General features: G+C 34.8%; 3 protein-coding genes across 5 annotated transcripts; 1 reads left to right on the forward strand and 2 right to left on the reverse strand.

Moving 5' to 3' along the window:
- The first annotated feature begins 1,680 nt into the window (after positions 1–1,680).
- On the forward strand, positions 1,681–5,355 carry LOC110638600 (probable protein phosphatase 2C 10). Of its 2 annotated transcripts, XM_021789199.2 has the most exons (6): positions 1,681–1,911; positions 2,056–2,193; positions 2,853–3,092; positions 3,260–3,536; positions 4,532–4,686; positions 4,879–5,355. In XM_021789199.2, exons 2-6 carry the CDS (start codon positions 2,158–2,160, stop codon positions 5,017–5,019), a joined length of 849 nt encoding a protein of 282 aa, XP_021644891.2. In that variant the 5' UTR covers positions 1,681–1,911; positions 2,056–2,157; the 3' UTR covers positions 5,020–5,355. The 2 variants fall into 2 exon arrangements, with proteins under 2 accessions (XP_021644891.2, XP_021644893.2); XM_021789201.2 differs by lacking the exon at positions 1,681–1,911 and having other exon boundaries at positions 2,055–2,193; positions 2,860–3,092.
- Positions 5,356–5,901: 546 nt separating this feature from the next.
- Positions 5,902–10,003, reverse strand: LOC110638599 (probable protein phosphatase 2C 10). 2 transcript variants are annotated; one of them, XM_021789196.2, is made up of 6 exons: positions 9,593–10,003; positions 9,315–9,454; positions 8,380–8,619; positions 7,990–8,266; positions 6,511–6,665; positions 5,902–6,367 (listed from the first exon to the last, which is right to left on the reverse strand). In XM_021789196.2, exons 2-6 carry the CDS (start codon positions 9,351–9,353, stop codon positions 6,227–6,229), a joined length of 852 nt encoding a protein of 283 aa, XP_021644888.1. In that variant the 5' UTR covers positions 9,354–9,454; positions 9,593–10,003; the 3' UTR covers positions 5,902–6,226. The 2 variants fall into 2 exon arrangements, with proteins under 2 accessions (XP_021644888.1, XP_021644889.1); XM_021789197.2 differs by lacking the exon at positions 9,593–10,003 and having other exon boundaries at positions 8,380–8,612.
- A 2,636-nt stretch (positions 10,004–12,639) lies between these two features.
- On the reverse strand, positions 12,640–17,870 carry LOC110638598 (cryptochrome-1). Its single transcript, XM_058131024.1, has 5 exons — positions 17,287–17,870; positions 16,323–16,541; positions 15,359–16,065; positions 13,316–14,125; positions 12,640–13,001 (listed from the first exon to the last, which is right to left on the reverse strand). The coding sequence occupies exons 1-4, from the start codon at positions 17,594–17,596 to the stop codon at positions 13,319–13,321; spliced, it is 2,043 nt and encodes a 680-aa protein (XP_057987007.1). The 5' UTR covers positions 17,597–17,870; the 3' UTR covers positions 12,640–13,001; positions 13,316–13,318.
- Between the last annotated feature and the right edge of the window lie 4,149 nt (positions 17,871–22,019).

Consider the following 22,019-nt stretch of genomic DNA (forward strand, 5'->3'; position numbering starts at 1 on the left):
ATTTTACTCTCTGAGTCAAACGCTCACTCCTGTTTATTATTTTTTTTCAGGCTACAGGAGAATTATTGTTGTGGTTAACCTGCTTTTCTTCTTCGCAGGTCGTTTATTAATGTTTGTATGATTCTGTTAACTCCTAAAATTTTCGCATGTATTAGAAATATTTATTTGATTGGGTCTGTAATATAATTATCATGTTGGACCTGTAAACTTATTAAAAACATTTATGGTTGGATTTGATAAGGGACCCGAGCTCCCATTTATTTTTTATGATATTTGATTATGTTGAGGGTGAGCTAAGCTCCACAGATGATTATTTATTGTGTTTACAGGTCGGGTGAGTCAAAAACTCTCCGTTAAATGGTCCATTTTATGGTCGGACTCTGTCCGGTTGAATTCTTGAAATTGGCCCCAAATGGGCCTTAGAGTTGGATTGAGGAATAGTTAGGCTTACTACGGGCCTCGGGGCTTTAAGCTGACCCAGGTCCTAGTGCCGATATGGCCTATAGGTTGGATCATGACAATTATAAATAAAAAAATATAATGACTAAATAACAATTTGATTAAATATAAATTTGAATTTTTAAATATTAAAATATCATTGTTAATTTTTAAAAATTTTAATTTAGAAAAATTTAAGTCGATTAGATCAATACCGATTCAATTATTGAGTCAATTTACTATCATGTTCAATAAGAGAATCGATCCGGGTCACTGATTGATATGGTCAATCTAAATTTTATAAAACAATTAAAAACGCTGCCCCTTGAACCAGGAGAGGCCTGATCAAACCTGGAACCTGCCTTGATCAATAGTTTTGAATGTTGAACCGGGGTTAGAGAGACCAGTTTAGAGTCATCTCCCTTAAAATGGGGCTTGAAACAGAACCATTCAAAAAGTCTATTTTTCTTTTAAAATTTATATTGAGCTTCTATTCGAGTTTTTTCAATTTTTTTATGCTAGAAACTAAATTTATTTAATTTATAATTAACAAATAAAATTTTGTTATAATTTGATTATATTTAGAATTAAATCAAAATCATTTCGAAATTGTTGTCAACTGAAATTGGGCCGAAATAAAATTGGACTAAACTATAAAGTCGGCTGAATTACTAATTTCAACTCGAAATCAGATCCAAACCAGCCGCTGACCAGGTCTACTAAGAGTGTACGTTCCGCTATTTATATCGGCAGCATGTGCAGGCGAAGAGTTGTACTATAAGGGGCAAAAGAAGGAAGGAAACAGATTAAAGTGGAAACAGCAAAGTCAACGGAAATCTGCTTCAGAGCCAGCCTTTTTTGTTTTTTTGCCTTTTATTTTCTCATTTTACAAAACTAGAGTTTCACCAGCCTTTTAGTTTGGGATTTATTTATAGCAAATTTTAAATAATAAATAATAATTCAATATATATTATTTATTTAAGATAAAATAAATATTTACTTCTAACTTTTGCACAGTTATCCTATATTCAATTGTTATTTTCTACATTCATCCGCTTCAATTTTTAAAATTATTTTGTTGACGGTTTACTGTTCTCCTGTCCTGATGGGAGGGCAAGACTGGAAAGCCAAGCAATTTTCACTTTTCAGGGAACTGAAACAATGAACAGTGAAAATTGCTTGACTTTTTAATGTATCGTTTAGATATAGATAGATTTTGTCCTTTTTATTTGTCTCCCTTGCTGCAGACTCTTCAAATTCCTTTCTGTCTCGCCTGAAAATCCTTTCTTTATATCAAAATTAACCAAAATAAATGTGATGTTCTCCGATTCTCTTCTTTTCATTTCTCTATTATCACTTCTTTATTCAATTGCTTGTGCAAACTAATAAGAAGACAGCAAAAACACCTCCATTCAACCCAAAAAACTACAACGGAGTTAACCCAATTTTAGCTCTTAATTGGATTACTAATAGGTAATTATTCAATACCCAGTTCTTGTTTTCATTTTTCTTTTTGGTTCTTTTGTTACTTTCTGAGGTTTTAGCAATTTTTTTTTTATAGGTTTTTCTGTACTTATGTTTTCTTGGTATCATCGAGTTTGAATTTTGATGGTGCAGATTGTAGATATAAGGAAGTTGGTATGGTCTGCAATTTGTATTGGAAGTGGATGATGGGCATTTAATTGAACAAGTTGGAGGTGATTCCGTAGTTTTGATCCCATGAATAGATTCTGTTTTGGTGCTTCCTACTCTCAGGTAAAGATTATTTTCCTCTTTGGTATGGAAATACGCTGTTTAAAATGTTACTGAAATAGGGGGTTCTGCAAAATTCTTCTTCTTCTTTTTTCAGGGTTTAATTGTGGGATTCTAGTGGATAGAGGTTAGTTTACCTACTTGGAGATTGACGTACTCATTCATATCGAGTATTGGGTTTGATTGGATGAGTAATCCCTGGGGATCTTATTAAGCTTCTTAGACTTGGGTTATTTGGAGTATTTGGTGTTTGGAGTGTTAATCTTTTTGGTTAGTTATTGTGTTGAAGAATGTGAAGCCCTATGTTTCAAAAATTAAAGTTGCCTTGCCTGCTAGAATTTGCAGGGTCTAGTTAATTTCATGCTGTAATACAAAAAAGTTCTCTTGAAGGTTATTTGACTTTATTAAGTTAATCTATGCAAGCGCTTCTCCAAAACTCAAAAGAAAAAGATGGTTGCTACTTATCATATATTCTTCCATTACTAATTCAATGACTTGTATTTTCATGGAAATTGGAACTATATGGAGCTATCCATTCTCTTTATAATGCCATTACTACTGCTTCCTCTTAGTATTTATGGACTTGGAACTCATTGGTTCTTTTTACATACTATGAGCTTCTGAGCCATGTCAAACATAAATTGAAATTGTTTTCTGCATAGCTTGTAGGAGGACGTTCGTCATCAAGCTCTGGTAAGGGAAAAGGCCATGAGGGCTCAATCAAGTACGGTTTCAGCCTAATAAAAGGGAAGGCTAATCATCCCATGGAGGATTATCATGTTGCTAAGTTTGTGCAGATTCAAGGACATGAATTAGGGCTTTTTGCTATCTATGATGGCCATATGGGAGAAGGTGTGCCTGCATACTTACAGAAGCATTTGTTTTCCAATATCCTGAAGGAGGTGTGACATCATTTCAAACTTCTTGCCAGTTAAACATTTTGATTTAAGTTGGTTATGTAATTACATCATTCCAAACTTCTAGCCAGTTAAACATTTTTATTTGAGTTGGTTATGTAATTAGTTGGGAGGGATGTACTCTTTAACACTTTATCATTTCATCATTCTAGGAGGAGTTCTGGGTAGACCCCAACAGATCTATCTCAAAAGCCTATGAGAGGACTGACCAGGCAATTCTCTCTCATGGTTCAGACTTGGGCCGAGGTGGGTCCACAGCTGTAACTGCAATTTTGATTAATGGTCGAAGATTATGGGTTGCTAACGTTGGGGATTCTAGAGCTGTAGTTTCAAGAGCGGGTCAGGCAATTCAAATGAGTACAGATCATGAACCTAACAATGAACGAGGAAGCATAGAGGACAGGGGTGGCTTTGTCTCAAACATGCCAGGTTTTTTCACATTAGCCATTACTAAACACAAATTTGTTTTGAATGTGGAAGCTGAAAGCCGCCAATTCTTGAATGTGTTTGTAGTTTATGATCCATTTGAGCACAAGCTGTAGATATGTCCATTTGCTACCTTGAAAGCTAGAAATTGAGCACCATTCAGATTATAATAAATGTGCCTTCTATTTCTTGATCTACATCAGAGTACTCTTAGATGAAAAAAAATAGAAAAAAAAGGCAAAAAAATAAAAATCACTTGCTTTGTTTCACGAATAGGACATTGTAGAATATTCCATGCTTATTGATCAAAATTTTAGTTTTTGGAGTAGTCAGCTGCCTGTCTTCCTTTTACGTTGAGTGTTTAGGCTACACATATCTTTTCATTTTTATCACTTATATTGAGGACACCGGATAAGTGCTTTAGGAGAAACCATAATTTTTCGTGTCACCTGTGCATATGTTTCCTTGGGGCTTCAGAGACTGAAAATTTTGAAGGCATTTTTATGTCACTGATGGTAGGTAGTACATAAAGCTTTCATTTCCATGTATAAAAATAGCAGATGACTTGAGAACTACTTCTCTTAAACTATTTGCCTTAAGTAGCTTTGTCAAATATTCTAACTTTTAATAATAATTTAATTATTGTGAAAAATTTCTGAGGGACTTTTCATCTGATTGGCTGATCCTTCATTTATAAATCTGTCAAACTGTGTAAATAATTTCGGCTTTTCCTTTTTGAGGTACCTTGTTACTTGTCCAAATTGAGTCATGACTTTACTTTGTAATAATTCAGGGTTAGTTGGATTTTGGAAGGGTGTTATTTCTTTTTTATGGTTAGTTTCCATCTCCATTGGAATCTGGAAGTGCATTATTTTGTATTTCATAAGGACTATTCGTAAACTTTCTATAGCCAATGTTTAATTGCGGCTTTAATCAGATAAGATTTGCAGTTGGGCTAATATTTAAATTCTGGACTTTCTTTCACAACTTGTTTTCAGGAGATGTTCCTAGAGTTAATGGGCAGCTGGCAGTGTCTCGTGCTTTTGGAGACAGGAACCTTAAATCACATCTGCGATCAGATCCTGACATACAAGACACTATCATAGATAATAGTGTAGATATCTTAATCCTTGCAAGCGACGGCCTTTGGAAGGTGAATTATTTCAGATTAATTTTCTTCTCTTGGTTTATGTTAGTATTCAACTAGCCATTCTTTACTTATAGAGAATTTGCTAGATTATGCTATCATGTTTGTATTAGAAAAATGTCCATAAAGTCATCTCTCTCTCTCTCTCTCTCTCTCTCTCTCTCTCTCCCTTCCCCTTCTGGTTTGCAAATAATCCAGGTGGTGTCTAATCAAGAGGCTGTTGATATGGCAAGAAGGATTAAAGACCCACTGAGAGCAGCTAAGCAATTAACAGCTGAGGCATTGAAAAGAGACTGTAAAGATGATATATCTTGTGTTGTTGTTAGGTTCAGGGTGTAAAGCTCATTGAACGCTATCGTTCTCCTGGTGCTGCATGTATACCTATTATGAAAGTTCCTTTACATGGGTTGCTGATTTGTAGATTAAACGACAAATACATATACTTGGTTGGGGTAACCATGAGGATTTGCAGTAGTTTTTGATTTGCCAAAGGGAAGGACAAAAGGGTCCCCAGCCTCTGTAAATTTATTTTATTGATTAGGTGCCGTTGTTTGAAATTGTTTGATTTCTTTATGAAATTGAATTAGAAATCTGATTTACATTGTCTTGTAATTGGCACAGAAGATCTTGTGTCTTTTGTATATTTTTAAGAAGACTCATGGCTTTGATTGTGCTTGGAGGGACTTCCCAGATTAATGCAGTTAGGGGTGTGTTTTTTGGGTTTAAACGGATTTTCGGGTTTGATTCGGAACCGATCCAACCGTTTGCACACCCCTAAATGCAGTAGGGTTCAGTGAAGGGCATCCCAGATTAGTGCAGTAAGGTATTCGGTATTTCTGCTAAGCACAGATGATTCAAGGCGAAATGGGGACCAGGGATTTCTTGGGGACCTTGGCCTACTAATTGCAAGTAATTCACTATTTGTAAAAGTTTTTTTTTTCATAAAAAAATTACCTATTTTTTCCATCAAATATCATCCTTGGCGAATTACAAAAATGAGAAAAAAAAAAAATCTCTAAGAGAATAGAAACATCAGAACTTAGTAAAGTGTAGGGTTACGATATTACCCTGCTGGCCAGAGAAAACAAAAAGAAAAGAGCAGAAAAATCATACTGCCAAGCATAAATGTTGTCTATCAATAAGCCAAGTGAATTATAGAACAAAATAAATAAATAAATAAAAATGTGATTCAATATTTGTAAAATAAATTATGGACAGGGCAATCAAAACCACACTCTTCATTAGAAAATGAAAAAAAAAAGATACATGATCCTGTACAGATCATAAGACAATGTACATCAGATTTCTAATTCAATTTCCCAAAGAAATCAAACAATTTCAAACACCAGAACCTAATCAATAAAATACATTTACAAAGGCTGGGGAGCCCTACGCTTCCTCTCCCAAATTAGATACTACTGCAGAACATCTCCATAAGCCTAACCAAGTATGTGTTTATCGTTTGTCTAATCCACAAATCAGTATCCTAGTAAAGGAGCTCTCGTATAAGGACGCAGCATCAGGAGAAGATACTGTTCAGTAGGCTTTACGCCCTAAATCTAACAACCACACAAGATATATCATCTTTACTGTCTCTTTTCAATGCCTCAGTTTTTAACTGCTTAGCTGCTTTTAATGGGTCTTTAATCCTTCTTGCGATATCAACAGCTTCTTGATTTGACACCACCTGGATTATTTGCAAACCAAATGGACAAAAAAAAGGAGAATTTATGGACATTTTTGTAATGCAAGCAAGATAGCACAATCTAGCAATTACTATAGAGTTCAGCAACTCAAGCAAGAGAAGAAAGTTAATCCGAAATGATTCACCTTCCAAAGGCCATCACTTGCAAGGACTAAGAAATCTGTATTACTATCTATGATGGTGTCTTGTATGTCAGGGTCAGATCGCAAATGTGATTTGAGGCTCTTGTCTCCAAAAGCACGAGAAACTGCCAGCTGCCCATTAACTCTAGGGACATCTCCTGAAAATAAGTTGTGAAAATACAAATTAAATCTTAGCCCAACTGCCAACCTCATTTGATAAAGCCACAAGTCAACATTTGAGAAGTAAATGAAAAGAACTGTCAAGAGCTTATGCCTGTATGTATAAGCTTCTATGAGGTGATTTCATGTTGCAATCAGTGACAAGGAAATTACAGAAGCGAAAAACAGATTTTATCTTAGGATCAGATCATTTTCATATGCTGGCAAATAGATAGCACAGTTCCTATCAATTACCAGTACAGATGTCCTTCAGTTTTGCACAAATAAGGCATTTTTTTTTCTGTAAAAAGAAACAGCTGGCGATAGGAAATTTAGGAGTAGTCCTTATAAATAATGCACTCCAAATTCCAATTGATATCGAAACTAGCCATAAAACAAACAAATGACACCCTTCCAAGTTCCAATTGGCCCTGAATTAATTCAAAGCAAAGTCATGACTAGATTTGAACAAGTAAGAAGGTTCCTCAAGAGGAAGAGCAGGAATTGTTTACAATGGTTATCAGTTAAAAATATCAAATTGCCTTCTAAGATTTATAAATGAAGGATCAACCAATCAGATGAGATATCCCTCAGAAATTTTCATAGTGATTAAGTTATTATTTGAAGTTAGAATATTAGATAGAGCCATACTTAATGCCAACGGTTAAAAGTAAATGAAGTAGTTCCCACGTCATCTGTTATTCTCATTCATAGAGATGAAATCCTCATCCAATACCTTTAACCTCAGTGACATGAAAAGCCTTCAAAGATTTCAGTCACTGAGGCCCTAAGGAAACAAACGCACAAAAAAGAATTTTCATAAAAGAAAAACTATGCTTGCTCTTAATGTTCTTATCAAGCACCCTTAATGCAAGTCATAAAAGAAAAAATATGCATACCAAAAGGGAGGCAGGGAGCTGACAGCTCCAAAACAAAAATTTTGAACAATATGCATGGAAGTTTCTACACTGCCATACCTGTGGAACAATGCAAGTGACTATTTTTTAACTTTTTCTCTTTTCTTTTTCTTTTTTTTTTCTAAGTCTTCTCTGATGCAGATCATGGACAACTAGCTGAAATTCAAACTAAGCAAATAATTCGTTCTTTTAACATTTCAATTGCTTAAAAATTTCAAGATAGTAAATGGACATATCCACAGCCTGAATGGATCATAAACTACAAACCTATTCAAGCTTCTCCATGAAAAGGATGCTTGGCAGATAGCGACAAGTTAAATCTTTCTTAAGAAAACAATTCATGTAAACTTCACATTAGCAGATATCAAAACAAATTTGTCACTAGTAATGGCAAATGTGGAAAAACCTGGCATGTTTGAGACAAAGCCACCCCTGTGCTCTATGCTGCCTCGTTCAGTGTTAGGTTCATGGTCTGTACTCATTTGAATTGCCTTACCCCCTCTGGAAAGTACAGCTCTTGAATCCCCAACATTAGCTACCCACAATCTTTGACCATTTATCAAAATTGCAGTCACAGCTGTGGACCCACCTCGCCCCAGGTCAGAACCATGAGAAAGAATTGCCTGGTCAGTCTTCTCGTAGGCTTTTGAGATAGATCTGTAGGGGTCAATCCAGAACTCTTCCTAGAACGATGAAATGAGAAAAGTGTTAGAATATGCCCCTACCAACTTATTGTGTAACCAAACTTAAAGCAAAATATTTGGATGGCCATTAGAAGTTCAGAACAATGCCACACCTCCTTTAGGATATTGGAAAACAAATGCTTCTGTAGGTATGCAGGCACGCCATCTCCCAAATGGCCATCATAAATAGCAAAAAGCCCCAATTCATGTCCTTGATTCTGCACAAACTTAGCAACATGGTAATCCTCCATGGGATGATTGGCTTTCCCTTTTATCAGGATGAAACCATACTTGCTTAAACCCTTGTGGCTTTTTCCCTTACCAGAACTTGATGATGAATGTCCTCCTACAAGCTACATCGAAAATGATCTCAATTTACGTTTGACACAGCTTAGAGGTACATAGGGTCTAGGGATATGAAAATAAGCAACAAGGAATTCCAATTTCCAAGTCCATTAAGTACTAGAAGAAGCAGAAGCAATGGCAGTATAAAGAGAAATGATGGTTCCCTATACTTCCAATTTCCATGCAAATGAGGCATATAAGTTAGTGGATTAATAATAAAAGAATATGAGGAAATTAGCAACCGTATTTTCTTTTTGAGTTTTTGAAGCGGTTGCATAGAAGAACTTAATAGTTTAAACCTCTAAGTACAACAACATTCAAAACGAGTTTTTGCATGACAGCATGAAACTACATATGCCCTGCAAATTATAGCAGGTAGTTTTAATTTTTATAGCATAGGGCTTTACAGTCTTCCCCAAAATAACTAGCCCAGAACGTGAAAACAATCCAAAGCACAGAAATACACCAAATAAACCCAAGTCTAAGAAGCTTCATAAGATCACCAGAACTCATCCCTTCACAGGCAGCACTCAGATATGAATGGTTACTTCAATCCCCAAGTAGGTAATCTAAACTTCATCCACTAGAATCCCACAAATAAACCATGAAAAGAACAGAATTTTGCAGAATTCCTCTAGCCTCGTATTTCAGTAACATTTTTAACAGACTAATATCGTACCATAGAGGAAATTAATATCTTTACCTGAAAGCAAGAAGAACCAAAACAGCACAACCTATCCATAGGATCAAAACAACGTAAACTACCTCCAACTTGGTCAATTAAAGTCCCACCATGCACCTTCAATCCAAATTCCAGACCAAACCAACCCCTTAAATCACAGTCTGCAATATCAAAATCCAAAGTCGATGATATAAAGAAAACATAGGCACACACAAAAACCCTATAAATAAAAAATTCCTAAACCTCAGAGAATAACAAAGAGAAAAAAAAAAAAAAAGAACTGGTTATTAAAGAATTACCTGTTAAGAGCTAAAAATGTGTTAAATTCAATTGTAGTTGTTGTTTGGTGGAAGATTTTTTGCTGTCTCTTCCTTCTGCTTCTTATTAGTTTGCACAAGCAATTGAATAAGGAAATGATAACAGAGAATATAAGAAAAGGGCCTTGGGTAACAATTTTTTGGGTTAATTTTCGTATAAAGACAGGATTTTTGGCGAGATAGAAAGAATGGAAAAATAGTTACATGATCGATTTGTGTAACAGTTTTGGTTAGAGGGTCATCTGCAGCAAAGGAGAAAAGAAAACAATAATAATAATAATAATAATAATAATAATAATAATAAAGCAGACTTCTTTGCTGTTGACTTTGCAGCTTCCACTGTTTTAAGTTTGTTGTTTCCCCCTGTTTTGCCTCTTCTCCCTTCCCCTTTTGCAACAAAAGTGCACATCTTGCACATACTGCAAATTTATTGCATTTCAAATAAAATAAATATTTCAATAATTTTTTTCTATTTCATAGAAAATATTATAAGAATTTACTTTAAAGCAAAATTTACACATTTGTTAATCTGAATTCATTGCACAAATTTTATGTTAGTTCATTGTATTTAATGCGTATGCTTTTGTCGACCATGACCCAGTACAGCACACTATCATGGACTGAGTTTTTGTTGCTGCAGCTGCTCTTGTATTCTTTTTTCTATTTAATTTATAAAAGTGATACTCAACGCATAATTATAATAATATTTTAAATTTTTATCTGAAAAATTTTAATGGGTAAGAATTATCTCATGTGCAAGTGGCGCTTGTTCCTTTGCATTGACAAGAGAAATTTCCTAGCAGCCAAAACAGTGGTAACCTGCCATGTATTGAAACATAGTTCGGCTGTGAAAACATTTTGATTATTGTGATTCACATTGACCATTGCAGTCAGAAAAGCAGAAGCTTAAATGCCTTGTACTAATCAGGCAACTTCAGTACAAATTGATTTGGTCTTTATTTTTGACCCTGCTGTAACTGTGAACTCGTAACTTGAGTACCTAGCCATTATCAGAAATATCTAACACAAGAAACTAATTAAAGGCATGTGTATCCTTTGCCAGCATTAATTCAACCAAACCAAATCAAACAAAACCAAACATTGACCAAATCAGTTGGTCCTATCCTACATCCTATATCTATTGTGTTTGGCAATCTTGTCTAGATAATTTTGATCTGTTTTTTATTAGGGTAACTTGGTTAGAGAACTTCAAATTTAATAAAAAAAAAAAATAAATGAAAAATTAAAAGAAAAAATCAATTGGAATTTCAATTCAAAATTTTGGTAAGTTGGTTGTGTAGGTTCACATTAAGAAGACTATTTTTATTTAAGAAAACTATTTTCTTAATAATTAGGTATTATTATTATGGATAATATTTATAAATTAATTTTTATAAGTTAAATAAAAAACCTTAATAATATTATTAAGCATATATTTATATATATAATTCGGTTGGTTTATCATTTAAAAACCACTCTCCTCTCAATTAATTTTTTTTTTTTTAATAATTTCAAAAGAAGATCTTAGCAGTTGTTTGGTGAAGCATCCTGATAGTCCGAAGGTGCTTAAAAAGTGACACTGCTCCAGTCAAAAAGCGTAAAAGATATATATTCTCCATGATAATTTAGAGCATTGCCCGTTAAAATTTGCCAGGCAATCCTAATCACAACATTATTTAAGTTTAAACCACATTATTGTGATTGACCCTTTATGATTATTCTGTTGATTTAAAAAAAAAAAAAAACCTCTTCAGCCAACAGGGATTTCCCCTAACGAGTGAGATCTCCCCTAAGGTTCCCGCGGATGGTTGCTCCCGGATTATGCTTCTTCATCTGTTTTTCAGAAGGTGGCCTCAATTCATTATTGAAAATCTGAATTTTTGTGACAAAAATATATTTATTACAAAGATGTTTGTTTATTTGGTTTAGCAGGTTGCAGAGCTGATAGGTACATATATTCTTGTAATTGTGGGCTGCGGGGCTGCTCTGCTGACAAAGTTCAAAAACTAACAATTGTGGTATAGCAGTTGTGTGGATTGTGGAGTGTAGTTCTAATGGCAGCAATTTATGCACTTGGGCATGTCTCTGGTGCACATTTTAATCCAACAGTTAGCATTGCCTTGGCTGCTGCTTAGAAATTTTCTTGGAAAAATGTGAGACAATCTCACATGGATGTGTATCATGTACAAAAGAAACACAACAAAATTATCTGATTCAAATAATATTGTTTGTGTAGGTGCCGATGTATATACTTGCCCATGTAATAGAAGCCACACTTGTTAGTCTTACACTTAAAAAGCTGTTCATGACCAAAGGCGATTTTCAAGCAGCAATGACTAATTGCAAGGACTCAACCTCTGATCTTGAAGCTATCATATGGGAATTTGTAATCACATTTATTTTGATGTTCATTATTTATGGTATCGCTACATATCATAGAGAAATCATTTCTTTATGTTAGATTTATAATCTAAAATCATAGTTTTTGAAAAATCTTCTCCTAATTTGAGTAGGATAAAAATTATTATTTTAGTGTTATTTCTAAATTAAGTGAGATTGGAGTGAATAACACTAATAAGATTATTTGGTTTTATTCATGGAGAGTGACTTTACAGAGTGACTTTCAACTCATGGATTATAAAAAAGGAATTTGCCAATTGCTGAGAATTTAGCTCTGTGCATTGATACAGTCAACGGAGGGAAATATAAAATTCAAGAGAAATGAATGAAGTCAAACTATCCTATCATCAATCCAGTTACACCCTCATCTACATATCTTCGTCTTCTACCAAACAAAAAGTAAATTTCCATCATTTTTAGTCCAGCTTTTCTATTGGATATATTTACACCAACCACCAAACACAATTAATGAATTCAGTACAGAGTCATTTGCATCTAATTATACTCAACATTTCATATGAGCTATGTTTGTAATACAAAAGAAATGCAACAATTAATTCCAATTTAAGGCGTTAAGATGGTTAAAAGGGAAAAACTTGCAAGGGCCTGGAATCAGAATCAAGCACGAATAACAGTAAATCATCTGCCCAATCAATTAACTAGAAAAGCACAAACTTGGGTTTATTAGAGAACTACAAATCCCTATGATCACTCTCACCCCTCGCTTATAAATACCATACAGCAGAATTATGTATTATGGTACATCTTACAGGAAAGAGGATAGCAGATGGAGGACCGCCTGAATCTTTTTGGACTATGACACACAATGAAGGTCAAAGCACTGATCAGACCAGAAAGGTGATAATAACATAGGCGGGTAATGACACAAGAGGGACATTGTTATATCAAACCACTGATTCACAGGATTAACCACCATTGCGTTCTCCGGCCCTCCTAGCACCAAGTCTTGCCATAAATATATGTTCTTTACCTGTTAACAAGAGAAAGATTCGGAGTCAGGAATAATCATCCAGCAAATTATCATGACTCCACTCTCTATTCTTATTAATCCCTGTATTTGATTCACAGAATGTTAGCAATTCTCTATGAGACTGGCTGTAAGATCTAAGATTGTAAAATTCTTCAGTCAAATATAATTTCTCCAGGCCGTGAACCTTCAATCATCAGGCAAAAGAAACTCGCAGACAACTATAAAACCGATTGTAGGACAAAGTATGAAATGCAATCATGTGTAGGAGGAGGATGGACATTTTTTTATTCTTTACAGTCCTTCAGATTTCTTACTTCTTAGCCAGTCTGAGAGAGCTGCCTCCAATTCATTATCTGGTGAGATTGTGGATGCCTCTGCAAATAAGAACTTGTTCCAATTCCACTTTCATCGCCAGCAAACTGCTCCGAGTAACTAGCAGTTGGAGGGGACCAGACTGGAACCACACCTCCATCTCTCTCTCTCCTACTGCTACTACTTGAAGATTCTGCTGTTGAATCTTCGAAATTTCTCAGACCACTGACAACACTAAAATATGGCAAATTGTTGTTACTACGAGTAGTTTGAGCTGCCCCCTGGTTTAAAATGTCTCTTCTTTGTTCTTGATTGACATTTCCATTTCTTGGCACCTCTGCTCTGCTGTCTTCTGCTACATTTTGAAGATATGAAGAAGTTTCTTGTTCTTCAACTCTTAGCAAAGAAGAAGTCATGCTAGGGACCATCTGATCCTCATAACGCCTAATTGTAGTAGGAAGGTTATTTCTTACAGGTTCACGATTTTCTTCCATTTGTATGTCTTGAGGGAAAGCAATTGGAGCTGATTCAGATGAATCTCCAAGCCCTTCCTCAGTCCCATTCTCAATGGCAGCTCTTGAAGCTGCTTCTTGCTGCCACATTTCTGAAAGTGCTTCTAGCAACCTGCCTTTAGCTTCATCTATCCCTACAACTGGGAGAGGATAATTTGATCCAAGCTCAATTCCAGCTGCTTGGAGTACGGATTCAGGTGCATTCCATGGATGATGTATCCATTCAGTTGGTAGCCTGGCAAGTTCTGGAAGCCACCGTCTCACATATTCTCCATGCGGATCAAATTTGTAACCCTCAAACTGTAGAACAATAATATACAAATGAGACAATTCCCAACAGTTATACTCCAAGAAAGGTGGAATAGGTGACATATAAAAGTCAAAATATAATAAAAACCATGACTGCATTCTTAAAACTTGGAGAAGGAAAAGACAAAAGAAGAAAAGAAAAGAAAAAGGAAATTACTAACATAGAGTCTGCATATAGTCTTCAATTTTCAATTTTTTAGAAGGCTTTTAAGATAGTTCATGTGATTATACCCGAAAATTAAAACAATATTTGGAAACTGGAAAGTTCGAAGTGACTAGCTAAAGTTCAATGCCAAATCAATCAGAACCCTTGACATAGAAGTTTAAAATCTGCTAAATAGCTAGGCTGAACTCCACTTCCAAAAATACCATTCCAGACGTTCAATCTTGGGCTCCACCAATAGTGATAACCTTCACCTATAGTATGAGGGAGACAACTATCCAACAATTGGTGACTGGTGTCACCCTTTGGCTTTTATCACAATTACTAGGCGTTGTGAGATAGCACATAATTCTCATCTAGGGCTGAGCATTTGGTTCAAATCGAATCGAATTATTAAAATCGAATTAATTAAATTATTATATTTTAGAAACTGAATTGAACTAAAATAAATAAAAAATCAAACCGAACCGAATCGCTTTATTTCTATTTAATTCGGTTTGAATGAATTTTTTAATTTAAACTTGATTTTTAAGTTATTTGATATAATTTTGACTTTAGTTTGAACATAATAACCATTAATCAATGAAATTAAACAATTTATATATATATAATTACATATAATTCATCAGTTCGGTTTAATTGATTTTTTTCTCTCTAAAACTGAATCGAACCAAAATAACTAAAATTCTTAAAATACAAAATCAAACCAAATCAAACTGAATTATTTTAAAAATCAAACTGAATTACTAAATTAAAACAAATCAATTCGATTTATTTAACTCAAACCGAATAGTACTCACCCCTATTTCTCATCACCTTCCATTTACTATATTCTTTCGGCAGAAAGGCAGAAAAAGGGGAGTGCCAAGCCATGCACTAGTAATTTATCTCAAGATATTTTTAAGGTAGGATGTGCAAATCTTTACCGGAATGCATTTTAAAATCAGTTCCAGAAATAGAAGATAATTAAGACAAGTGTGTGAGTGCCAGCTGTATGCAATGCAAACGGCCAATGCAACAGAACCAAACCACACTTAAATGCTAAAATGTATTGTCTGCACCTGTGGATTGTCTATGCGATCAAACTCACGGCCATCAGGGAGAGTGCCGGATATGTACTGCCAACCAAGAGCATCACTCTCTAAATCAGCATCCAAGAGGGTATCCCAGAAATACTTCATTCCCCATCTCCATGGAAGCTGTAGAACTTTCACAAAGAAACTAGAAACTACTACTCGTATTCGATCATGCAGCCAACCAGTAGCCCACAACTCTCTCATTCCAGCATCAACTAATGGATAACCAGTTCTACCTTGTCTCCAAGCCTTAAATAATCCTTCATCTACAACCCAAGGGAAAAATTTGAGGTGCCCAAGAAGAGGCTGTTCGTGACAGTAAGGATGGTTAAAACTCATGTATCTTGAATATTCTCTCAGACCAATTGACTTAAGAAACAAGTTTACACTCTCTTCGCCGGCCTTGTTCCCTTCATTTGCCCAAAGTACCTGCTTGATGCGAACAAGGTGAAGAACTTTTCTTACACTAACCTCCCCAAAATGCAAATGGGGAGAAAGAAAAGAGGTTGTAGCACTGTCAGCCTTCCTACGATTCTTTGAGTACTCAATTAGTGGGCCATTGATGAATGCAGTCAAAGCCTTATCAGCATTACTCCACCCAGGTGACCATGCTCGAGCAAGCAGTGCATTGCTTCCCTTGTCTGATTCATCTTCAAATATCAATAAGTCTGAAGGGCATCTCGATATATCACCTGGAAAGTGCAAGCAATGTTCAAAAGCAGATTGTAGGTGAAATCAATTATTCAGGAAATCGCAAATAGAGCTATCTTGTAAGGCACCAATAACTGACATTATGTATGAATGAGATTTTTGCCCTCTCAATTTCTCATTGTTCCAATGCTTTTGTATTCTACAAGGTATTCTCATTGGATTCACACACACAAACAGGGAGGGAATCCTCTTAACAGGGTGAAAAAAAAATTCAAAACAGACTTGAACGAAGACAGACCTGAAATAATCCTCTTTGGTGGGAGAAGAGGAGCCTCTGGATCATAAGGCATGCTAAGGAATCTTTCCCAAAAGGCAGCAAAGGTAGTGAAAGGGCGTCCTTGGTCATCATTAACGTCCCACGGTTCATAAAGCAAATCTGCATTGAAGGATCTTACAGCTATTCCTTGAGCAGTCAAAATCTCCTTTGCCCGGTGATCCCTAACCAGTGACAAAGGGTCTGGAAAACAGTAACTTGCCGCTCAAAGATGAAATTCAAGATTTTCTCATTGTCTCCTAAACTATATATAATAGGAATTTCAAGAATTCACTGAAGCAAAACTTAATTTCAAGATTTCTCCATTGTTAACTAATTCAGGCTGCACTATAGTATGACAAGATCACAAATAGAAAACCACCAAGAATGGGGTTGCATTGCTGTTGAAAATAGTATGTCTCAAAATTATTAAATTTTTTAAAATTAAATTTAAATATAATATATTTAATAAAAATAATTTTAAATTAGTAAAATAAATTTATGAAATTATTTTTCAATAATATTTAAAAAATAAATTTTAACCTCAATCTCAATCTCAAATCAGAAATTTATCTGAGCCCAATTCTTAGACAATTTATGTCATAATTGAAGCAACTACCGAATCATCAATCAGCTAATAGGAAAAAAATGGAAGTCAAGTTTATCCAATCCATCAAAATAAACTTCTTGCGTAACTGATGCAATTATTTAAGTATTTCAAAGACACAACACTGCAAAAAAAAACAGGAAAAGATAAAATAAAATATCAAAATAAACAAAACCCAAAAAGAAGAGGATGGAAAGTCAGAGGAAATAAATATATTATATTATGAAGGTCAGTCCACATGAACATGATCCACAAATCCCATACTACAAATAGTAATTAAATAGATTCTGACACTAACACAACATACAAAGAAGGCCCTAAATAACAGATGGAGAGACTAACCATACAAGTGGTTGAAGAAGAGATTGGTAGCCCCAGTAGACTTGACAACCTCAAGAAGAGTAGAAACACTATCAGTTGATCTCTTGGTGACAAGAGTAGTTCCAAGGCTCCTCAAAGAAGAATCCAAATGAGCCAAACTCTGCTTGAGCCACCACCTTGAGACCCTACCGGGGTAATAATGGCCTTCCTCTTCGGGTGCCCAGATAAACACTGCAACAACGGCACCAGTTCTTACACCAGCTGCAAGTGCTGGGTTATCCTCTACCCTCAGATCTCTCCTGAACCAGACTATGCTACGCCCACCTGACATCTCCCGAAACTCTCTCTCTCTATATCAGCTCTATACCATATCTGTCTACCTTTCTCTTCTTTTCTTTTCTTTTTTCTGAGGCTCCCAGAGAATTTTAATTAGCAATATTACCTTTTCTACTTCTGCTCACACCATTCAATTTAAGAGAGAGAATTTAGACCATAAGCAATAAAACACAATTGATTTTGGAGGGTAGGTATGGATTTTGCAATTATCTTTTACTTGATTACTATTATATCTCACTCATAATTATTTTGCTCCATGCATGGGGTGATAATTCTGATTAATTATTAGGTATATTTAGTGTATTAAAAAATAATTTTTTTTCTTTTATATCATATTGTGAGAATGAGTATTTTTTATTATATAATAAATAAATTTTACATAATTATAAAAAAAAATATATAATGCACCTAATAATTTCACAACAATTCTTTCCAATAAAATGAATATGAGTTTGGTCTTCTTTTTTTTGGTTCTATTGTGCAACCAAAAAGGCCCTTGGGTAGGGGACTGAGAAAGAGACAAGAAAGAGATGGGTTAGGAGAGTGAGTGAATAAGATTGGCTAATGGGAGTGGGGACAACAATATTGATAGGCAATTTGCATCCACAACTTTTTTTTGTTTAATAAATTTTTATTTTTCTCTTATCCTGTGCAAGGAAGGAAATCCCATTCCCACCCACCTCTCTCTAGTTCCTTCCCTAATCCTCTCTCTTTGACAGGATGGAAAATTTCTTAAATGAGAAATGCCATTATTTCCTAAAATGAATTATTGTGTAATTATTTTCAATTTCAGGCTCATTTAGAGTCCCATGACTGTATGAGTGGAGTAATTAAGGGTGGTAATAGGTAGAATATTTATGAAACAGATTTGTAAGGTATATATATATAAATTTAGAATAATTTAAATTTAAAAAATAATATCTATATTGAAATTAAATTTTATATATTGAGTATTTATTATTTTAATTTATTTATATAATTAATTAATTAATTATGAAATATATATTTTTTATAATAATATTTATAAATTTATATATATATATAATATTTTTAATAAATAAAATTTAAATATCAAATAAATTATTAAATTTTTTAAAATATAAATTATTAATAAAAAATAATTTTTATGTAGATTATCAATTGAAATATATAAAATGTTCGAATGTTTTTCTAATAATAATAATAATTAAATTTAGAAAATGTTCAGATAATTAGATTTAGAAAAGATTCAGATAATTAAAAATAAATTGTAATTGAATTAAGAATAAATTTAAATATTAAAAATATTATTCAAATTTGAATTTAAATATTATAATTTTTCATGAGTATCTTATCTATTACTAATTCTAGTACTCGCATGAAAAAATGCATGAAAATCATTGACAAACTTTGTTCTTATTTTATTTAATAGAGAAATGATTGGGCTTCAATATTTATATCTTGTAATTTTACTTGTTCTTGATTCTATTAATTTTTTAAAATATTTTTTAATGATTTGGGGGTTAATATTGAAGATATTATTATCTCAACTCGGCAATGCATTGGAAGCAAGCATAAGAATTGGAGGAGACATCAAGTATGGGCAAAGATAGGCATTGCTGAGTAGTTGGCATCGGCCTTTAATTTCTCTTGAAAGTGGGCCTTTACACCTTTTCATTGGGGGCTCTCCATAAAGCTCAGATTCCATTTATATTTCACTGTTAAATGTGATTTATGATGTGACCCCTCTGTTCCTCTGTGGTTTGATGGTACCAAGCATATTTAATCAGTAAATGTTATATAAATGCAACAAAATGACCAATTCTGTTTTTCTTAGTGTAACAATTAACCCAAATACACCAGTTTCTTATGAGTTAGGCTCATAGTACAACATTAATTTTTCACTTTCTTTGAGTATATTGTGGTTATAAATTGTAACAACCCATATAAAAAAAAAAAAAAAAAAAAAACTGCAGAAACTTAAAAATGAAAAAATGCAGCACTCCCATTTCTCTCACTCTCACTCTCTCCCTCCTTTTTCTTTTCTTTAGCAGCAGAAAGAGAGAGAAGGAGAGAGAAAAGGAGAGAGAGGAGGGCGTCGCCGGCCGACTGGCCATGGTGATTCCAAGTGTCACGGACTCCCAAGATGATGAACTTTCAGATGAGACCAGTGGCACCCCGTTTGGTGGCCGGAGGAAAGAGATCCGGTGAGGGAAAGTTGGAAGAAAAACATATGGGTTTCGAGCTTTCCGGCCACTTTTCCGGCGATCCGACCGTCGGATTGGAAATCCGAGGCCACCGATGGACTCAAGACGACGAGATCTTCGGGATAGGACTGGTCCCGCTCCGATCGGACACCGTTTGAAAAAGGCGATAATCGAACGGTCCAGATCGCTTGGTGAGATTTTCGAACTTTTTCGATTTCTAAAATTTAAAAATAATTTTATGATAATTATTAACAAAATTTGGACTTAATTTAGGTGCGATTGGATCGAGGATAGCTCATCGGCGTCGGGACTGCATTTTCAGCCAGATCTGGCTGCCCGACGGCCAATCTCAGAACGTGGTCAATATTACAGTCAATCCTAGCATTTTCAAACGTTCTGGACGCGTTCCAGGTGTCAGAATTGGCATAGGTAAACCCGAACTCCAAGTTGCTCATTTTCGGCTAATATCGATTTAGAATAAAATTCATAAAATATTCGTGGATTATCAAAAAATTATAATTCCTTTTGCAATAGTCATATAATATTATTAGGGACATGCGGGCAAAATTTTAGAATTTTGGAGCTTGTTTGAGTGGATTTTTGCAAAATATCAATTATAGGGACTAAAACGTAATTTTTAAGATTTTGAGTATTGTCGATTTGGAGGGCGGGAGGGGCCATGTGATATTGATGAGATGTGATTGTGAAAATTGAGAATTTAGAAGTGTTATTTGAGCCTTTTTGCAGGTTGGGTAGGTCCCAGGTGTAGGGAAAACTCTGCCGGATTTCCGGCATGAATTAGGCTGTCTATTGCCTCTTTAGAGTTTTATTTTGAGTTAGTAATAAAAAATTTATAAATTAATTATTATGTGATCGAGATCAAATATTTTCCCGCATCCAAAGACCACAATAGTCGACGATTATCTTGTGAGTAAAATATTAATTTTAATTGTAATTTTGATATTATTATATGTTCAGCATGCCCATGCATCACTTATATGCATATATTTATGTAGTTAAACTCTAGGCACGATTTATGTTGCATTCATAACTGTTGATGTGCCATGGATGTGGTTGTGGTAATTTGGAGCAGTGTGCGTGCGTTGGCGTGCGTGTGATGTGGTGTGGACTATGGATAGGACGGGGTAGTCACGGCTTGAGTAATGGGACCCGATCCTTCGAGGGTAGTCACGGCTTGAGTAATTGGGACCTCGATTTGGTTATTAAGTGGAAGTCCGAGCTTGAGTAATTCCTGGCACTGAGTTGGATTAAAGAGAGTATGCAGGATCGGCTCCCATATGTTATGATTGATACTACGGTGTGTGAGTGCTCCAAATTACCTTTTGATGTTATGATGTGAAAATGTTGTTGATGTTGCATTTCACTCTACAGTGCATTAGTTTAGATAGTTATAGAGATTATGGTTAAAATTGATATTTTACTCTCGAGTCGAACGCTCACTCTGTTCAATATTTTTCCAGCCACGGGAGGAGTTATTTCTGAGCAACCTGTTTTCTTCCTCGCAGGTTTAACGTCGATTATTTAGTTGTTTTACTATCTTTTCTAAATTAAAAATCTAGAACTCCGCATGTGTTAGAAATAGTGTGGACCTTGGTAGAGGTTGTGTGAACTTAAATTTTTAAGATTAATAAATGAAGATTTGTATGGTATCTAACAGTTTGTAAATAAGGTAACAGGGTTGAGCTGGGCTCCCCTGATTTTAGTTTCTGAAAATTTCTGGGCTAAGTTGGCCCGAAATGAAATTATAACAGTTTGATTTAAATTATTTTATATGCATATTGGGCCTAAATTGTGGGCCTGGTTATGGATTTGAGGAATAGTTAGGCTTACTACGGGCCTCGGAGGCTTTAAGCTGGCCCAGGTCCTAGTGCCGGTCCGGCCCATAGGTTGGGTCGTGACAAAGTTGGTATCAGAGCTTAGGCTCTAGATTCATGGGAAAGAATATACTTGGGAGTGTAAAAGGAGTCTTGTTAGGATGTTACATGCGGAGTATAGGATTCTGTTTCGTCTTTTTCTGTAATTCTTTGTTTCTAGATTCTGCGTTATACCTCGGGAAATATAAAAGTTCCTCATTTAGTGTCTTGATTTTCGTGGAGTACATAGAAATGTGAAATAGAGTTAGTAGACATGTGAGGTCTATCATGAGGATACGTACTCCAAGAAATGCTATGTTTCTGTTTGTATGGGTTTAAATGGTGTGCACATTTCGTG

The sequence above is a fragment of the Hevea brasiliensis genome, chromosome 12 (assembly GCF_030052815.1).
Source record: "Hevea brasiliensis isolate MT/VB/25A 57/8 chromosome 12, ASM3005281v1, whole genome shotgun sequence".
Classification (NCBI taxonomy): Eukaryota; Viridiplantae; Streptophyta; class Magnoliopsida; order Malpighiales; family Euphorbiaceae; genus Hevea; species Hevea brasiliensis.

Coding starts and splice junctions, on each gene's coding strand:
- LOC110638600 (XM_021789199.2), top strand. CDS start 2,158: ATGAATAGATTCTGTTTTGGTGCTTCCTACTCTCAG. Junction 2,194..2,852: donor TTGGTGCTTCCTACTCTCAG/GTAAAGATTATT, acceptor TTTTCTGCATAG/CTTGTAGGAGGACGTTCGTC. Junction 4,687..4,878: donor CAAGCGACGGCCTTTGGAAG/GTGAATTATTTC, acceptor CAAATAATCCAG/GTGGTGTCTAATCAAGAGGC.
- LOC110638599 (XM_021789196.2), bottom strand. CDS start 9,353: ATGGATAGGTTGTGCTGTTTTGGTTCTTCTTGCTTTCAG. Junction 6,666..7,989: donor CTTTGTCTCAAACATGCCAG/GTTTTTCCACAT, acceptor ACTTATTTTCAG/GAGATGTCCCTAGAGTTAAT. Junction 6,368..6,510: donor CAAGTGATGGCCTTTGGAAG/GTGAATCATTTC, acceptor CAAATAATCCAG/GTGGTGTCAAATCAAGAAGC.
- LOC110638598 (XM_058131024.1), bottom strand. CDS start 17,596: ATGTCAGGTGGGCGTAGCATAGTCTGGTTCAGGAGAGATCTGAGGGTA. Junction 16,542..17,286: donor CTTCTTCAACCACTTGTATG/GTTAGTCTCTCC, acceptor ACTGTTTTCCAG/ACCCTTTGTCACTGGTTAGG. Junction 14,126..15,358: donor ATCGCATAGACAATCCACAG/GTGCAGACAATA, acceptor ATTGTTCTACAG/TTTGAGGGTTACAAATTTGA.